The sequence below is a fragment of the Anolis carolinensis genome, chromosome 3 (genome assembly GCF_035594765.1).
Source record: "Anolis carolinensis isolate JA03-04 chromosome 3, rAnoCar3.1.pri, whole genome shotgun sequence".
NCBI lineage: Eukaryota > Metazoa > Chordata > Lepidosauria > Squamata > Dactyloidae > Anolis > Anolis carolinensis.
In genome coordinates, this window is record NC_085843.1 from 212,983,630 (window position 1) to 213,000,654 (window position 17,025).

Consider the following 17,025-nt stretch of genomic DNA (forward strand, 5'->3'; position numbering starts at 1 on the left):
AAGCCGAAGAGCCGGCGTTGTCCGTAGACACCTCCAAGGTCATGTGGCCGGCATGACTGCATGGAGCGCCGTTACCTTCCCGCCAGAGCGGTACCTATTGATCTACTCACATTGGCATGTTTTTGAACTGCTAGGTTGGCAGGAGCTGGAGCTAACAGCAGCCGCTCCCGCCGCTCCCGGGGTTTGAACCTGGGACCTTTCCGTCTGCAAGTTCAGCACCTCAGCGCTTTAACGCACTTCGCCACCGGGGTAAACAAATGTGAAAAGATTACATGGTACATTCTCTGCTTTTATTAATCACAAAGATCTCGATTATCTACTGTAAATGACATTTCAGAATGAGGTAAATGGTGGGAAGAGAGAAACCAACTTACATCTCTGTCCAGAATTCGTCCAGTACTGTTGAGATAGAGCCTCTGATTGATAGGATCTAAGATAACCCAGTAATCTACATTATCCTTTAGAGTCAGTTCAATGGTGGGATCAGGTCCTCCTGCTGTACCTTTGATCAACATGCTGTCTACCAGGATTGTCCCTGAAAGAAAAATACAGAAGACAGGTTTATGGTACAATTCAGCTTTTAAAAAACAATTATAATATCATTGATATGATCAAAAATTCTACATGATATTTTCACTAATCACATCCCAACCAAAAAATCTTAGTGTCTTGGTTTTTATGCCAGTTCTTGTGGTTATTTTGGGTGCTAATTCAGAAAATTGCATTACACAGACCTGATCAGTGCTAGTTTCTAAGATATGATTATCCTGATTTTCTATGAGCAGATGAAGACTGGTATATGGCATATGTCCCATATCTCAAAAACTAGAACTGATAGAGGGAAACTGGTGCCAATTTTTAGAATCAACAGGTCAAATATATCCAGAAATGTGTGTTGGCCAGTGTACAGCTGATCCAAATACTGAACATAGAAGTCTATTTTCTAAACTTAGTAAAGAACAAAAAGGAACTGCCACAATAAAATCTATACAGCAGGGATGGGCCCTAATGCTGCATGTGGCTCCCAAGGATATTTTTCTGTCCTCAGACTGACTTTGGTCTCAGCATCGTGATTCCTCAATCTTCATGGTGAAACAGATCTCCGTTATGAAACAGGGTGGCAGCAGGGCAATCCTGGTGCCCTGGCCTCCAGCTGATGTTTATCACGTGGGAAAGCATCACCACTCTGTCAAAGTCCCACTGTCCCTAATGGAACATGGGGTGGCTTCTGTGTTGGCAGAGGCAGTGTCCTACCATTCTGCCACCCCAGTTCACCCAACCAGAAGTCACACTATATCATATAATGAGCAATATGGGGCTCCATAAGTGAATTGGGACAGAGGCCTCCTAGGACACTCTGCCTTGTGTGATAAGGCTGTAAATCTATGCATCTCTGGACTGTTGCTGTAAATCCAGTTTAGGTCCAGACTATATCCCCCATAGACCCATATTCTGCTCAGCTTTACAGTTCTCAAGAGGGTAGTTCTGCCATCTTCATATAATCCCATTTTGGAAGAAAGATAGAACATAAATCCAATAAAGAAATATGTATATCAGGTAGAAATGCAGGAGAGTGCCTTCTTCCTGGTCTTTCTCATTGAGGCATTTATTTGAGTATTCATAACTCATCATTCAACCACAAAGTTACCAGTTTACAGTTAACCTGACAGTTCCCTGCCCCAATCTTACAAACCAAAGGAAAAGGACCATACAACAAAAAGGGGATAGTGGGATGGAAATGTACAGTTTTGATATCTTGCTTTTTTAATGAAAATGTTATCAATTCCTTTTAATGCTATAGATGGCTTAATTGCATTTGACTGTAACTTTTGGGTGTTTTTACCTATATGTGTGTTTATTTGTATCATTATTCTTTTCTCTGATTTGTTTTAATTGTATGTTGCCTTAAACCTCATTTTTAATGAAATCTGGGGCATAAAGACACATAGCAATGACAATAGCCAATGAAATTAATCAGCAACAACTTTCTAATGCGGAAGAAAAGAAGACAATAAAAGAAGAAAGGAGATAATTTGGTCCATGAAATTGCTTATAGACAAAAGAAAATTTGAGATTAAAGCTCATCAGTCTCTGTCACCAGGCATATGAAAAAGAGTTCTCAGAAAACTGATTGCCTGGCTCATTTTTTTTCTTTGCTGTATTTAAACATGTCTATTATTTCTGACTATTTAAGGCATACACTATTATATTCTGCCTTTCCCCACCCATATAATTCAAGCCATTAATATTTTAGTCTCTTAACCTGTAAAAGGATACACTGAAAATATAAAACATTCTTTTAATACTGAGAGTTCAAACATACATGGCACTAAGTACATCTTAATCACCACCACCCCAACAAAAAAAGCCTACAATTTTCTACTAGTAATATAATGATCAGGTAAGGAATATTTAAGGAGCCTTTTAAACCTTCTCTCTGTCTAACTATAGCCTTGACTCTCATTAAGGTTTTTTTTTGGGGGGGGGGAGAGGGGGTGAAGATTCTATTGGTACCAGTAGCCAAGATGAGGTATATTTTTATTAAGATTATGACTGAGAAGAAAAAGGTTAATTCTTTCCTCCTTATGCACTGTGCTCCCAGGGGTGCGCGTGTTCTAATTTGTTTCTAATCACAATTTTAGTCTGGTCCTGTCTTCTGATGGTCTCCTGTTATGACCTTTAGTGTGTTCTGATATAGTAATTTTCATTTTCATTTTTCATTTTCCAAAGGAATTAATTACAGGGTCAGATATTATAACAATCTGACTTAATTATACATTTCTGAAGCAACACATTAAACTGTTCTCATGACACTTTTATTACATTTATGAACTTAAAGTCTATAAGTCAACTTAAAAAAACTTTTTTCAAGATTCCATTTCTATTTTGAGCTCTTTTTAGGTGCCTCCAGACTGCCTTTGTCCTTAGGCTAAAATGCCAACTTGATAACCTATTCACAAAACATCTGAAAGGATCAGATAAGGTTTTGATGTTGGGTGGAATGACATTTTCCACACTAATATCTGCCTATGTCCTCTTCTCAAAAACATGTATTTTAAAAAGCACAGTGTGCATACTTCCTTGCAAGTCATCTGAATCTGTACATGGAAACTAAATTTTAACAGGAGACTTGATTTGAGTAGGATAAGAGGCAAAAGTCCAACTCTGGCTTTACCTATGAACCCACTTCCACACAGGACAAGAAAAAAGAATTGGATTCTCTCAATATCTGCACAGCCAGATACAGACAGTTTGACAGCTCACTCTGGTGAAAGAGCATTCAGGCAAAGAAAAACAAGAAGCTTAGGCACACAATGGTGCCACACAAATAGATAAGCAAATTATTCTAACAGTGTCTTCTGTTATTCTCCTTTTCCAGAGTAAGGGTGCATCTACACTTTGAATGAATGCAGTTTGATACCACTGTAACTTTGGGTGTACTTAATTTCACTTCTAATTCGTATTTCAGATCAAATTCGTTAAATTTGTGCATACAAATTGATATTAGAAACATGCAGGAAAGGTGAGGACGGGAATTTAGAAACTGAAAACACACTCAATAATATTTAAGTTTTTGTAACATTTGGATGCCTCACAAGTTTTATTTTTCAGTATAAACATTAATCAACTTTGGTAAAGCCAAGAGAACATAAAGTGCTTTAAAAACCAATACTTTTTCTTTGGTCCCAATCGCCATAAGGAAGGCACTATCTTAAATGTAGTTTGGGAAGGCGATGCCCCCTATGGCGGTGAATGCAAAAGGCCCAGCCCTAAACTACATTTACAATGCTCAGCACCTGAAGGTCCCAACGAGGGCTCCAGCAGCCATCCGTTTAGAGTCAGTCTAATAATAATAAATAAAATTATTGTCTCTGCAAAGAGGGCTAAAGTAAGTAAGGAATAGTGTAAATCTGTCCTAAATTGAAGTTCTATGGTTAATGATGTGTCATGTAGACACACTGTTAGTCAGACGTTCAAGGGGATTGCTGTTTTGGCTTTTTAAAAGGGGGGGGGGATATTTTTAAAAATCCCCAAAAATCAGTAGATTTGTGAATCTTTCTGAAACTTCTAGAGAGATAGGAGGGAGATAGGAGCCCCTGAAGTTTCCCCAATTATAGTAATTAAGTGCAATAACTTTAATGAAATAATAGCAAACATTTGTTACTCTCATTATAGTAACAACATTTTTGCCAGGTATAATTTAAAAACAAGTTCGAAATGAATTGCCAGCCTACCCCCCCCCCCCCCCCCCCGTTTTGTAATGAATTTAGAAACATCTTTTTATCAATAGCACATCTCTAGTAACCACTATGGCTCAGTGCTTTGAAATCATGGGACTATTTCCAAGGTATTACAATGTGAACAACTATTAAAAATGTGCGAACTTTATTTTACTCTTTTGAGAAATGATAAACTCACCTCCTCTTTTTTTGGCAATACCAAAACCTTCCATTAATATTTGTATAACACTAGTACAAGGGATGGCTCCAGTAGTTTGCTGCAATGTGAAATAATTCCACCAAAGCATGTCATGTTGCAAAACTCAATTCCTACTATTGTGATTACCTCTCATTTGCTTATGTATCTTGCCCTGTCAATTAAATAGGGCTCATCTGGTATTTCCATGGATCTGTCACTTTTTACCACGAATGAAATATTGATTGCTTACTCAGGGTCACATGATAAATTCCATGACCAAGCAGAGATTTGAACCTGGGTCTCCCTCATCCAAGTTGAATACTTTAAACATCATTCACATCCCTGGCTTAAAGTAAAGAGGCTTTATATATAGGGAAGGATTTCAGTAACACAAGGAATATAGACTCAGGCATTCTGCAAAGATGTTCTGATCATGAGAATAAGAGAAAGAGAACAAGAGAAACAAGAGAAAAGGAGCAGGGTATGTTGGGGGAGAGTGGGTGGTGGCAATGCTATCTATTGTTTTGAAAGTAAGGACAAGTGGTTTTGTTTTATTTCACAAACTTATGGAATAAAAAGAGGCAGTAAAGAACGGTTCGGCTGGTCAAAGTCCCACATTTTTATTTGCACTGGGAAAGAGTATATCAGATAAACACACACATGTTAATATAAAACAAAATTGCACCTAACACTCTCACAGGGGACAAATCTGCAATTCTTTGTTGAACTAAAGCTATACATACTTCTGAAATGAGTAGTATTTTCAGTTTTGAACTCTGGCTATGTCAGATAGGAATTCAGATGCTACAAATATTGGCAAGAGGAGAAAACTACCAGTGAGCCATTGGTGAGACCTTGAAATATCAACAGATTAGAGAAGTTTATGTTACAAAACAAGACCTGGAGTCACACTAATCTAAAGAAATCAGAATTCTTGTGAGATAGCTCCTTGGGGTTTTCCAGTTTTTGTCACTTCTGTCCCCATTTGTTCTGTTATTTTGAGGAGCTATTGATATCAGATTCTTGGGCTCTTCCAAATATTTTTAAAAACTGGGACATACTTTCCTGGGGTGATCTAAGTTTCCATGAGCAAATTTTCTCCTTTGATTTCGTAAAAATATTATAAGCATTGTGAAATGGTTTAATTTAATTCATTCATGATTAGTCTAAAAAATAAAAACAAAGAAAGAAGAACAAAATGAGGCCTTTTGCTTTAATCTGTTTTGGATTACAAATAAATGTTAATTTCTCAGATGTAGGAATATAATCTTGAAGTTGCTGCTGAGGATTGCAATAGTTTGGGCAACACACAAGACATACACACCCTCACACACACAATTGAGAATAGCCGCAAATACTGCAACCACCTCATACATTTGCCTCATCTGGAAGAGCCAGTAATTACATCACAGGGATGTATCGGAAATGATTTAAGGCAGATTGTTGCATATTGTTTCAGTGTGGTTCAGGCTGTGATCTTATAGACTTTTTGCTGAGATGTATCTTTTTTTGGTTTTTATCTCAGTAAGAGTGAATTAGTTTTTTCTAAGCAAACATTCGTGCTTCAAGGTGCATCTACACTGTAGAATTAATGCAGCTTGACACCACTTTTATTGCCATGGCTCAATGCTATTTTTATTACCTGAAACGAATGCTGTTTTGAACTTCTGGCTGAAGCATATGTTCTGGAGGACTTGGAAAAGGCATAGAGTAGTCTTCTACTTAGGCTTCCAGCACAATTCTATGGTCAACATCTGCTGGAAGTTGACTATGGAATCATACTGGAGGACTAGAGAGAAGACCTGTATACTCATTTTCTACATCCTCTAGAGAAAATCTATGGTATTCAAAGCTCAATGCATCTAAATGAAACCAAACTCAAACAAATTTATGTAATGAGCAGGTCCACTGTAAATCAGAAACTCTTGTTCTTCCCATAAAAGGGTTCTATACAAATTCATCCATAGCAACCTATTTAACTATAGTACATACTAGTGAGGCTGAAAACATTACATTATAAAGAGGTCATGTCAAATAGCCATAATGTCAAAAAGAATGTAGATTTGTAAATGGGTTTCAATAAAAATGAACAAATATTAAGCCTCTCTGAAATCCAGAGCAGAAGAAAAGAGCCAAGGTAAAAAATATTAAGGCCATCTTCACAATCATCTTAGGGGTCATAAGAAAAGAGATAAGGAAGAGATAAGAGCCTGAGTTACTTTGCTGTTTTCTGTAAAACATTATTCCTATGGGAGGGTAGTGGAATTAGGATTTTTTTTTGTGAGGAGGCTGTGACCCTCCAAATACTGATAAACTATTTTCCTGATGAAAGGTGATGAAGGAAATGAAACCCAACACCAAAAGGTACATATCCTTCCAACGCTAGGATTCTAATGAAAGGAGTCTTAGTTGACCACGAGCCAACAGTGTGATGCTGCAGCTGAAAAGGCCAATGCCGTTCTAGTCTGCATCAATAGGAAAAGCCTGAGAGAAGATGAAAGGGAACTGATATGAGACTTTAGCTCAGCTGGTTTTTTAATTGCTTTGAATGATAATTATTTAATGCAATTGTTTATTTAAATGTATTGTGCAATGTATAGTATTGTCTTTTGTTTAAAACTTTTCTGGTCTTTTGTTTATATAGGCATTGAATGTTTACCTGTTACTATGTTGGAAGGCACCCTGAGTCCCCATGGGGAGTTGTTGTTATTATTATTATTATTATTATTATTATTATTATTATTATTATTATTATTATTATTATTATTATTATTACAACATAGGTTTACTAGCTCTGATTTAATAATGCATTTCCTCCCTTATGCAGGGAAGCCTGTGGCTTTCTGCTTAACATAGTAAGACTTGATTTCAAAAAGTTCAGATACTAATCTATCAAGCATTGGATCAACTAGTCTCAATGGGATTTTTTCTTTATTGCACATAAAAATAACAAATTATTTGTCTATGTCATAGTAAAACTCTGAACAGCAGGATCTTCAAATCCAACTGAAAATCCTTCAAATGCGGTCTCAATCTGGTTTATCCTGAATAGCACATCAAATTTTAGAAACAATATACTCAAGTTTCTATAAAAGGAAAGCAACGCCACCTTTTTAATGGAGTGGGGCATTGTTTGTGAAATTGCAACTCCTTGGATCTAGGGTATTTTAGCATGTTAGTGGCATATTCCGATCCTCTATGGATAGACTATAATTATAGATATGGATGTGTATACATATTCTAGAAGCAAAAAATGTAATAGGTTTTATTGTAATAGCTGTTTAAAGGAGGACCAGTGTGGTATGATTGTCAGAGTACTGTACTAGAACTTTTGGAGGCCAGAGTTGGAATCCACAGTCAACCATGGAAAACTGTCTATGCCTTTGGACAAGTCTATGATAAAATTCGTCTGGACAAATGTTGCCAAGAAATGTTGCCAAGAAAGATAGTGTCATCATGAGCTGGAATTGATGGAAAGACATTTATCAATAAAATTTGCAGCTGGCAAATGATAATTTTGTCAATGCCGAATGTGTTTAAGTGCAGGCCAAGGTTTTTAGGCACTGCCCTCAGTGTGCTGATCACCACTGGAACCACCTTTACTGGCTTGTGCCATAGTTTTTGCAGTTTGATCTTTAAATCCTCATATTGTGTAAGCTTTTCCAGTTGCTTCTCATCAATCCTGCTGTCACCTGGGATTGCAACATCAATGATCTATACTTCATTTTTTAACATGATTGTGAGGTAAGGAGTATTGTGCTCCAAAACTCTGTCAGTCTGAATTCGGAAGTCCCAAAGTAGTTTGATGTGTCCATTTTTTGTAACCTTTTCAGGCTTGTGATCCCTCCAGTTCTTTGTCACAGGCAGATGGTATTTGTGGCGCAAGTTCCAATGGATCATTTGAGCAATGGTATTATGCCTCTGCTTGTAGTCTGTCTGTGCAATCTTCTTGCAGCAGCTGAGGATGTGATCCATCGTTTCATCTACTTCCTTGCAGAGTCTACACTTGGAATCTGTCGTTGACTTTTCAATTCTGGCTTTGATGGCATTTGTTCTAATTGCTTGTTCTTGTCCTTAAGAATCAGGTCCTCTGTCTCCTTTTTCAAAGTTCCATTTGTGACCCACATCCATGTTTGACATCCATGTCAAATTTGCTCTCAATTTTTCTCAGGAATTTTCTCTTCTGTCTGCATTGTATTTTTACAGTATTCACTCTTTGTCTTTTGCACTCTAAGCAGTTTTCTACTATTGACTTCCATCAATGTTGGTTCTGGCCTGTCTTTCAGATAATCTTCCTCTAATGTTTTATTCACTTGCAGAAGCCCTCTGCCTCCTGATTTTCTGGGCAGGTAAAGTCTGTTGACATCACTACATGGGTGTAATGAGTATGGACTGTCATCAGTTTTTTTTTCCTGTCCAGATCATCCAGCTCTGCTTTCATCCAGTTCACAATTCCAGCAGTGTATCTGATGATGGGTATGACCCAGGTGTTGATAGCCTTGATTGTATTTCCACCATTTAATTTGCTCCTCAAATGTTTTCTGACCCTTTGGACATATTCTTTGTTGACCACATTTTTAACATGGCCATGCCTGATATTGTCCAGTTGTAGTATGCCCAGATATTTGTAGACTTCAGGCTGATTGCACTTTATGGTTTGTCCGTTTGGCATCTCTATGCCCTTGCAATGATGATGATGATGATGATGATGATGATGATGATGATGATGATGATTACAAAGTCTGGGTGGCCATCTTTTGAGGGTACTTTGATTATGATTTTCCTACATGGCAGAAGGGGGTTAACTGGATGGCCCCTGGGATCTTCCATTGAAATACTGTTAAGTTTCTGTGGTTAAAATTTTTCTTTATTTTAAATATTATATTGCTATTTTCTTCTTTTTTTGCACTGTGTGGATTAGTTCACACAAACATTCTCCATCCATCTGCCACTGGTCTGGCACATATCTGATATATATACACACATACACGCATTATATGTAATATAATATATAATATAATATATAGATATTTCTTGGGGGAAATCATATTCTCATGGCCTTTAGTCTTGCAGCATTACAAAGCACATAATTCCATTTGTCATTCCTTATCATATATGGTTTTTTCTTGCCTTTTCTCCAGAAATAATCCATTTTCAGATTTATCACACCAGTGAGTGTAGTTTCTGTCCATTCCATTTTTTAAAAAAGAAAATATTAGGAAAAACCACTGGGGATACTGGGGTTTTTCCCTCCCTCCCATTCTGCTGCTCTGGAGGAGAAGGAAGGCACTGATTTATTGTGCTGCCAGTAGAGAAATCTCTTGGAATTCAGATCTCTGAATGAGCCAGAGGGGGTAGGGAGTGAAGGGAGGAAAGCAGGAGGATCCTTTGAAGTGTTTCTTGTGCTGGGTTTGCAGCAACCTAATGGAATTACAACTGTGCAGCTGGAAGGTGGGGCAGCAGGCTTTGCTGTGGTGTCTCTTGCATTGCAAGGTTTTCTTTAGGTAGAAGAATTTACCAAAACTCATTGCTCCCTCTTTCCATCTGTTTTTCAATGATGCCCCCAACTCCTCATACAAAAGCACTGCAATGTGGGGAACTTATTTGTGATGCTTCAAGAACTCAGCAAAAGATGACCAGTTATTGCCTTCCTGACTTGCGTTTACATTTGAAAAGAGACAGGAAAAAGCAGTGTGAAGGAAGAATTAAAGAGACAGCACTCTGGGGACACCAGGTTTTCTCCAATCTCAGTACTTTCCATTGCAGAAGTCTGAGATTTAAAAAGCTTTAAAAGCTTTTAAAAGATTTAAAAATACAGACAAAAAAACAAAAACAAAAACAAAGATATTTTGAAATTCTGGTAATTTCAATGGTTACATTATTTTTTAAAAAAAATTACCATGCCAGGCTAACAAAGCAGGATTTTGGGAGAGAAATGTCAATGCTTGGTAGGGAGGACCATTCACAGGAATGCCCCTTTCTCCCTGTCACTGAAGTGATTCAGCCTAGGTAAATTTGACAGCCCCTATCCCACATGTATTGGTGTTTCCTCCAATTATATCCTGGTTCCTGAGTCCAAAAGACAATCTCTGACCATCTTCTCCCTCCTCCCTCTTTTATGACTGTTTCTGAAATTTCCCTAATGAGTCCTATTGGAGCGGAGGGGAAGTTCATCATGAGAAGAACTCCATCATAAATCATACCCTCAATGGATTAGAAATGTTTTAAAATGGGAGTGGGGTGGGGCGGTTGATAAGGTCCTCAGTGTGTTGTTCTGTATTATCAAGCTGCAGTGTGTTTGTTCTGTCAGTTTATTCACTTTTTCCTTTTGGGTAAACAAACTGGGAATTACAGAATTGACAAAGATGACTGAACCTGGGAGTATGCTTTGTTTTGTCCAAGGAAGCATGGATTTTGAACCACAGTTCAATCATGTTTTGTTTTTGGTTAGGGAGCCTTTCTTGTTTTGATGCAATAAACCATTACTGTAAGATTGGATATAATGTGTAACTCTCAATTTCTGAGTCTACTTACTAACTTGTACAAAAGGAGGGATAAAATGGGAGTGAACAGGCTGCATGTATAGTTTATTTGAATTGCAGTTTAATAAAGCAGGATTCTTATTTATTGCAATTATCCATAAAGTCTGAAATTCCTATGGGTGTTCAAAGGATTCAGTTATCCTGAGGAATTCATATTAGGATGCAAAGCCAGGTGAGTCTTGAGTCAGTGTTTTCAGCATTTCTTAGATGCTGAAAAAGAAATAAAAGAAACTGGACTGTTTGGATCCCTAGAGCTTATCCTTCAATCTCCTATGGTTGATATGGAAACAAAAACACTATCCTAAACTATTACAGCAAATGCAGGGGAGAAAGGGAGCTTGGCCTATTTCAACACTAGCTCTGTCCCTAGACTGACTGCCAAGATTTGAAAAGAGGCTACAGCAGGATTTTTTTTTAAAAAAAATGGTAGTTCAGTACTATAAAAACAAGGAAAATATTATGTTTCCTCTGTTTCCTTTTACCCCTCCATTCAAAATTTTCTAGAACTAAAGAAAATATCACAATGCACAGTAAATAAATATACTTTCTGATTTAATGTAAATGAATATCTATCCAAAACTTCTTACAGAACTCAAATATGAAATTGCTGGTTGTCAAACAAATTATACAACTAGATTTCAAGATCAGTTTCTCTGCCTCTGAATGGGGAAGTAAACAATAGATGTACCAATGAATTTTTAAAAGGGATCTGGGGGCAGGGATAGAGAAAAATTACAGAGCAGTTAACTTAGTGTTCTGGGTAAGTTCTTGGAAAGTGTTCTCAAAGATTTTCCAGTAGATATACGGACAAGACATGTTCAGAAGAGTCAACATGCCCTCTCTAACACTCCATTGTTTCTCATGATTTCTTTGAGAATGTCAATAATGTGGAACTTGAGTGATATGGCAGGTATGCAGTACCTGGACTTGCAAAAAAAGCTTTTGACAATATCCATGACCAAATACTCCTAAAGAAATTTACTAGTTGTGGAATAAAAAAATGGATAGTTGTTTTCTGTTGTCAGTCTCACAATGGAAAACCAAACAGTAACTTCATTTCTTCTGGTTCTTATTGAAGATGCCTTTAAGATATATATATATTTTAAAAAAACAGAGTTAAGGGGGATCAATGAAGAGAGCAAATTTATAAATGGCATCAAAATATTAAGGGTGGTAAAAGCAAAATGAGATAATGAAAGTGAAGAAAAAGAAATGAAAGATATTGATAAACTCTGAAAATAAAACTAGGGAGAGTAATGAGTATGCCAATTGTTCTATTAACTTGTTCATTGCCTAAAATAGACAAGTGTTCTTCTATTTGTTTCTGTTTTCTATTTTAAATATATCCCTTTGCCCCCCCCCCTTCTTACTTTACATATGGAGAGCTTATATGTCTTTGCCCCCCTTCTTACTTTACATATGGAGAGCTTATATGTGAAGACAAAATGAGATATGGCTATTCTTACATATGAAAAAACCATCATAAAAGAATGAGAATGTAACAATTCATTATAACAAGAAAACACCCCTTGTAGTGAAATCTGATCTTTGCATATGCTTTTCATTTCACACTGGAAGGAACACCACACACCTGTGCAAAAGCCACAGTCACTATCGACTTCATCACAATTGGCACTTTTTGGTGGCATGCGCCAGCTCCACCATACTACACCCACTGAGCCCACCAGCTCCCATCAAATTATGCTGGCAGAGCTCCATGGGTGAAGTATGTAGGTGCCGGAACATGTCACTGCTACATCAACAAAGAAGGCTTTTTGTGTTGCCACAGAATCAATCGGAGGAAGCCGCACGCTCCACGCTTTCCCTATGGGATAACCCTCAGCTGGAACTGGGTGAGGTGGGGTGTGGGACGCTGGGTTTCCTACACTCATAGAATCATAGAATCATAGAATAGTAGAGTTGGAAGAGACCTCATGGGCCATCCAGTCCAACCCCCTGCCAAGAAGCAGGAAATCGCATTCAAAGCACCCCCGACAGATGGCCATCCAGCCTCTGCTTAAAAGCCTCCAAGGAAGGAGCCTCCACCACAGCCCGGGGGAGAGAGTTCCACTGCCGAACAGCCCTCACAGTAAGGAAGTTCTTCCTGATGTTCAGGTGGAATCTCCTTTCCTGTAGTTTGAAGCCATTGTTCCGTGTCCTAGTCTGCAGGGCAGCAGAAAACAAGCTTGCTCCCTCCTCCCTATGACTTCCCTTCACGTATTTGTACATGGCTATCATGTCTCCTCTCAGCCTTCTCTTCTGCAGGCTAAACATGCCCAGCTCTTTAAGCCACTCCTCATAGGGCTTGTTCTCCAGACCCTTAAACATTTTAGTCGCCCGCCTCTGGACGCTTTCCAGCTTGTCAACATCTCCCTTCAACTGTGGTGCCCAGAATTGGACACAGTATTCCAGGTGTGGTCTGACCAAGGCAGAATAGAGGGGGAGCATGACTTCCCTGGATCTAGACGCTATTCCCCTATTTATGCAGGCCAGAATCCCGTTGGCTTTTTTAGCTGCTGCATCACATTGTTGGCTCATGTTTAACTTGTTGTCCACGAGGACTCCAAGGTCTTTTTCGCACACACTGCTGTCAAGCCAGGCGTCCCCCATTCTGATTTCCATTTTTTCTGCCAAAATGAAGTATCTTGCATTTGTCCCTGTTGAACTTCATTTTGTTAGTTTTGGCCCATCTCTCTAGTCTGTCAAGATCGTTTTGAATTCTGCTTCTGTCTTCTGGGGTGTTGGCTATCCCTCCCAGTTTGGTGTCGTCTGCAAACTTGATGATCGTGCCTTCTAACCCTTCGTCTAAGTCGTTAATAAAGATGTTGAACAGAACTGGGCCCAGGACGGAGCCCTGCGGCACTCCACTTGTCACTTCTTTCCATGATGAAGACGATGCATTGGTGAGCACCCTTTGTCCCCGATGACATGAGACATCATGGGACAACTCCGATGGCTGTGTGGCAAGATGATTATTTTCCTTTTCCCCACATCTTGGGAAAAAACCCCACAAGGACTTTAATGGTGGGAGCCTTTTTGTTTTTGTCTCAAACTTATGTTGATTTAAGGAGCATTCCTGTGCCCCTTTAATATAAATGTTTTTAGGTAGCTTTCTCTATCATTCTCTGATTTTTTATCTATGTTAAAACTGATGCAGGAAATCTTCACAATAATCTGTCCATCCAGGACTAGATTCTGTTACTCATATATTTTTACCCCATGAATTCTGGACTAATATGAAATTAGCAGATACAAGATTTATACCAGTACCTCTCAGCTGATCTGATGTAGGGAACCAGCATTTTTCTTCCTAATGTGCCCAGGATTGGTACTATACTTGTGCCCACTGTTTCTGTCTTCACCGGAAACATGACACAGACCAGAAGCCATGGCACATGGACAAGAAATTGTCCATGGAGTATCATTTTTAGTTGCACCCACTGCTGCATAGAATGAAAAAGCTTCAATAACAATCTCCATTTTTGGTTTTTTGAATTTTTAAACATATAGATGGGCTAAATGATTTCTGGGACTACTAAACAAACTTGGATAACTACAGAGCTCATGAAAGGAGTCCTAATTTACTTCCCACATTCATTACTCCAGTCTTTTGAAGTAGGATTGTAGAGATAAGAATGAAGTTCAGTTAAAAACAGTGTTAATGGCAACTTAGTTCAGGTAGTAGGCATGTGCGATCCATGAAAAAAATGGTTCAACACTCGCTTTTAAAGTAGGGGGAGCTGGCGTTTCGTTTCTGAAACTACTTCTGAATTTTGACCCCCCAAAAATTGAAACATAATGAATATTTGGAATATTCATAATTAATTCGTTAATGGCGGACACACATGCACATTGGCCAAAAACAGCACCGGGGGAAAATTTACAGGACTCTCCCACCCCCATTTTTTTAACTATCCTCTTCAAACTTGGTACAGTGGTAGAACACATTTAACACTGATAGCTCACTAAAATTCAGAACATTTCCCTTATCCTCTGGTTTATGGCGAATTTTCTTAACTTATATTAAAAAATTTTTTTTAATAATTGCAGAAATCTATTCCTGGTGTGAAAGTGTTATTTCCTGTTTCATTTGGTTATCTTTACTTTGAAAGTCATTGTTCTACTTCAGAAACTTTGTTTTTGTGGCTGAAACTCAGTGAAATTGGTGGACACAGTGTCCCAGGAAACCATATTTTGCTATCATAGCACCATGTCCCTTGCGCAAAGACAAAGTACAGGCAGTGTAATAAAGTTTAGCCATGTTTCTATGACTTAACCAATTAGGAAAGGACATTTATCACCCAGGAACAGAAATCATAGTACATCATCAAATCAATCCTGACAGAGGGCCATCAGCCTCTTAATAAGGAAATCTGTTCCTGGTTTGAAAGTGCTATTTCCTGTTTCATTGGCTTTTCTGGGGTTCAGAGTGTGTGACTTGCCCAAGTGGGTTTCCATGGATGAGTGGAGAATCAAGCCACAATCGGAGTCTAACACTCAAACCTCTCCCTCCCTCCCTCCCTCTCTCTCTCTCTAAACTTCTCATACCTTCCAAGAATTCACATATGAAACTTTGGTCAAGATGGTCAAGTGAGGACAAAAGGGTGTGGGGAATGTTAAGAGGAGAGAGGGCCTGGGACATCTGGGAATTGTAGTTTTATAGTGGGCATAGTACTATTGGGGAAACGTCTGCTTCAGCCCAATGCTTTTTGGGAAACGTAGTTTTGTCCAGGCATATGACTTCTCGCTTCCCCTTAAATAAATGGGGAAAATTCAGAGGCTCTGTTCTTCTTCATTTTTAAAGTGATTGGGATGAAATTTGCCAGAATCGCAGAAAATATTTACTACTCTTTGCCTATCAGATTTGATAATATTTGACCCATATTTTAGGAATTTTCAAAGTTTTTTAAAACAACATTTTTTTAAAGGCTACAAGAACGATGGCCCCACCTTTCCCTCCCCTCTTCTGTCAGCCCTGATTGGCTGAGAGACATGCCAACATGTTTGGCTTCAGCTTTCAATGGGGCTTGGTCACAGCTACATCTGAAGACATCCGAGACAGACGAAAAAAAGGTGGCTTTTGATTCAAATTCTTAATATTAGGATAGCAGTGAGAAGGTGTGTCGAAACACGCTTCAAAAGTGCTTTAGATTATAATTTGATACTAATTTAATGGGCATATGAAAAATTCACCCAACCCTATCAGGCAGTGCCATAAATATATCCTTGCATAACCCCTAAAGCTAAATTTCAAATGTTCCTTGTCAGTGCAACACTTGAGGAGGAGAGAAACATCTTTTTCACATTAATGCCGTGCACTTCTTGGTGGTGAAGTGGCATCAAAAGAGTTAACAATGAGTCAAAGTCATCACCAGCCCTTGACCCAAGCTCTGGCACTTAGTCTTGTGCCTGTAGGCAGGTCTTGGCATTTGTGATGTCAAGCAACTTTATAAAAACAAGGGACAACCTTTTTGTTCTCTCTTACCAAGCATCAATTACTCATTTTATTTATTGCAGAACAGGTCTCCAAAACAGCAGCAAGGACAAGGCTTGCAATGAATCCTTTCTTGTAACATCAGGGCAAATGGTTTATCATGTTTCTCATATCTTTTAATCAGAGACAGGAATCGTGCAGTCCTTGTGCTGTTATTTGAGTACAACTCCCAGCAGCTCTAGTCACCTAGGCAATGGTGGGGAATTCTAGCAGTTTCAGTTTAACAATATGTAAGTAGACCCATGATTCATAACTGTATTCTACTAAAAAGGAAATATGGGCCAGTGTAATATAGTGGTTTGAATGTTGAACTAGGTTTCTGGAGACTAGGGTTGAAATCACCATGGAGCTATGGAAGCCCACTGAGGCTGGCTCTACACTGCCATATAATCCAGTTTCAAAATGCAGATTAACTGCATTGAACTGAACGATATGGCAATGTAGATTTATATAATCCAGTTCAATGCAGTTAATCTGCATTCTGGAACTGGTTTATATGGCAGTGTAAATTCAGGCTGGATGAAGCTGGGCAAGCTGGTACTGTCCTCTTTAGAAAATCACTTCTGATGT

At 38.5% G+C, this 17,025-nt stretch overlaps 1 protein-coding gene across 11 annotated transcripts in view; it reads right to left on the reverse strand.

Moving 5' to 3' along the window:
• Positions 1 to 17,025, reverse strand: part of pcdh15 (protocadherin related 15) — a 1,032,943-nt gene that overhangs the window by 388,655 nt on the left and 627,263 nt on the right. For all 11 annotated transcript variants that reach the window (XR_010005016.1, XM_062977492.1, XM_062977488.1 and 8 more), the window contains one exon: positions 375 to 535. Coding sequence is in view for 10 of the 11 variants with exons in the window: in XM_062977492.1 (XP_062833562.1) it covers positions 375 to 535 (161 nt within the window). In the remaining variant the exon portion in view is untranslated. The remainder of the gene's footprint in view (positions 1 to 374; positions 536 to 17,025) is intronic.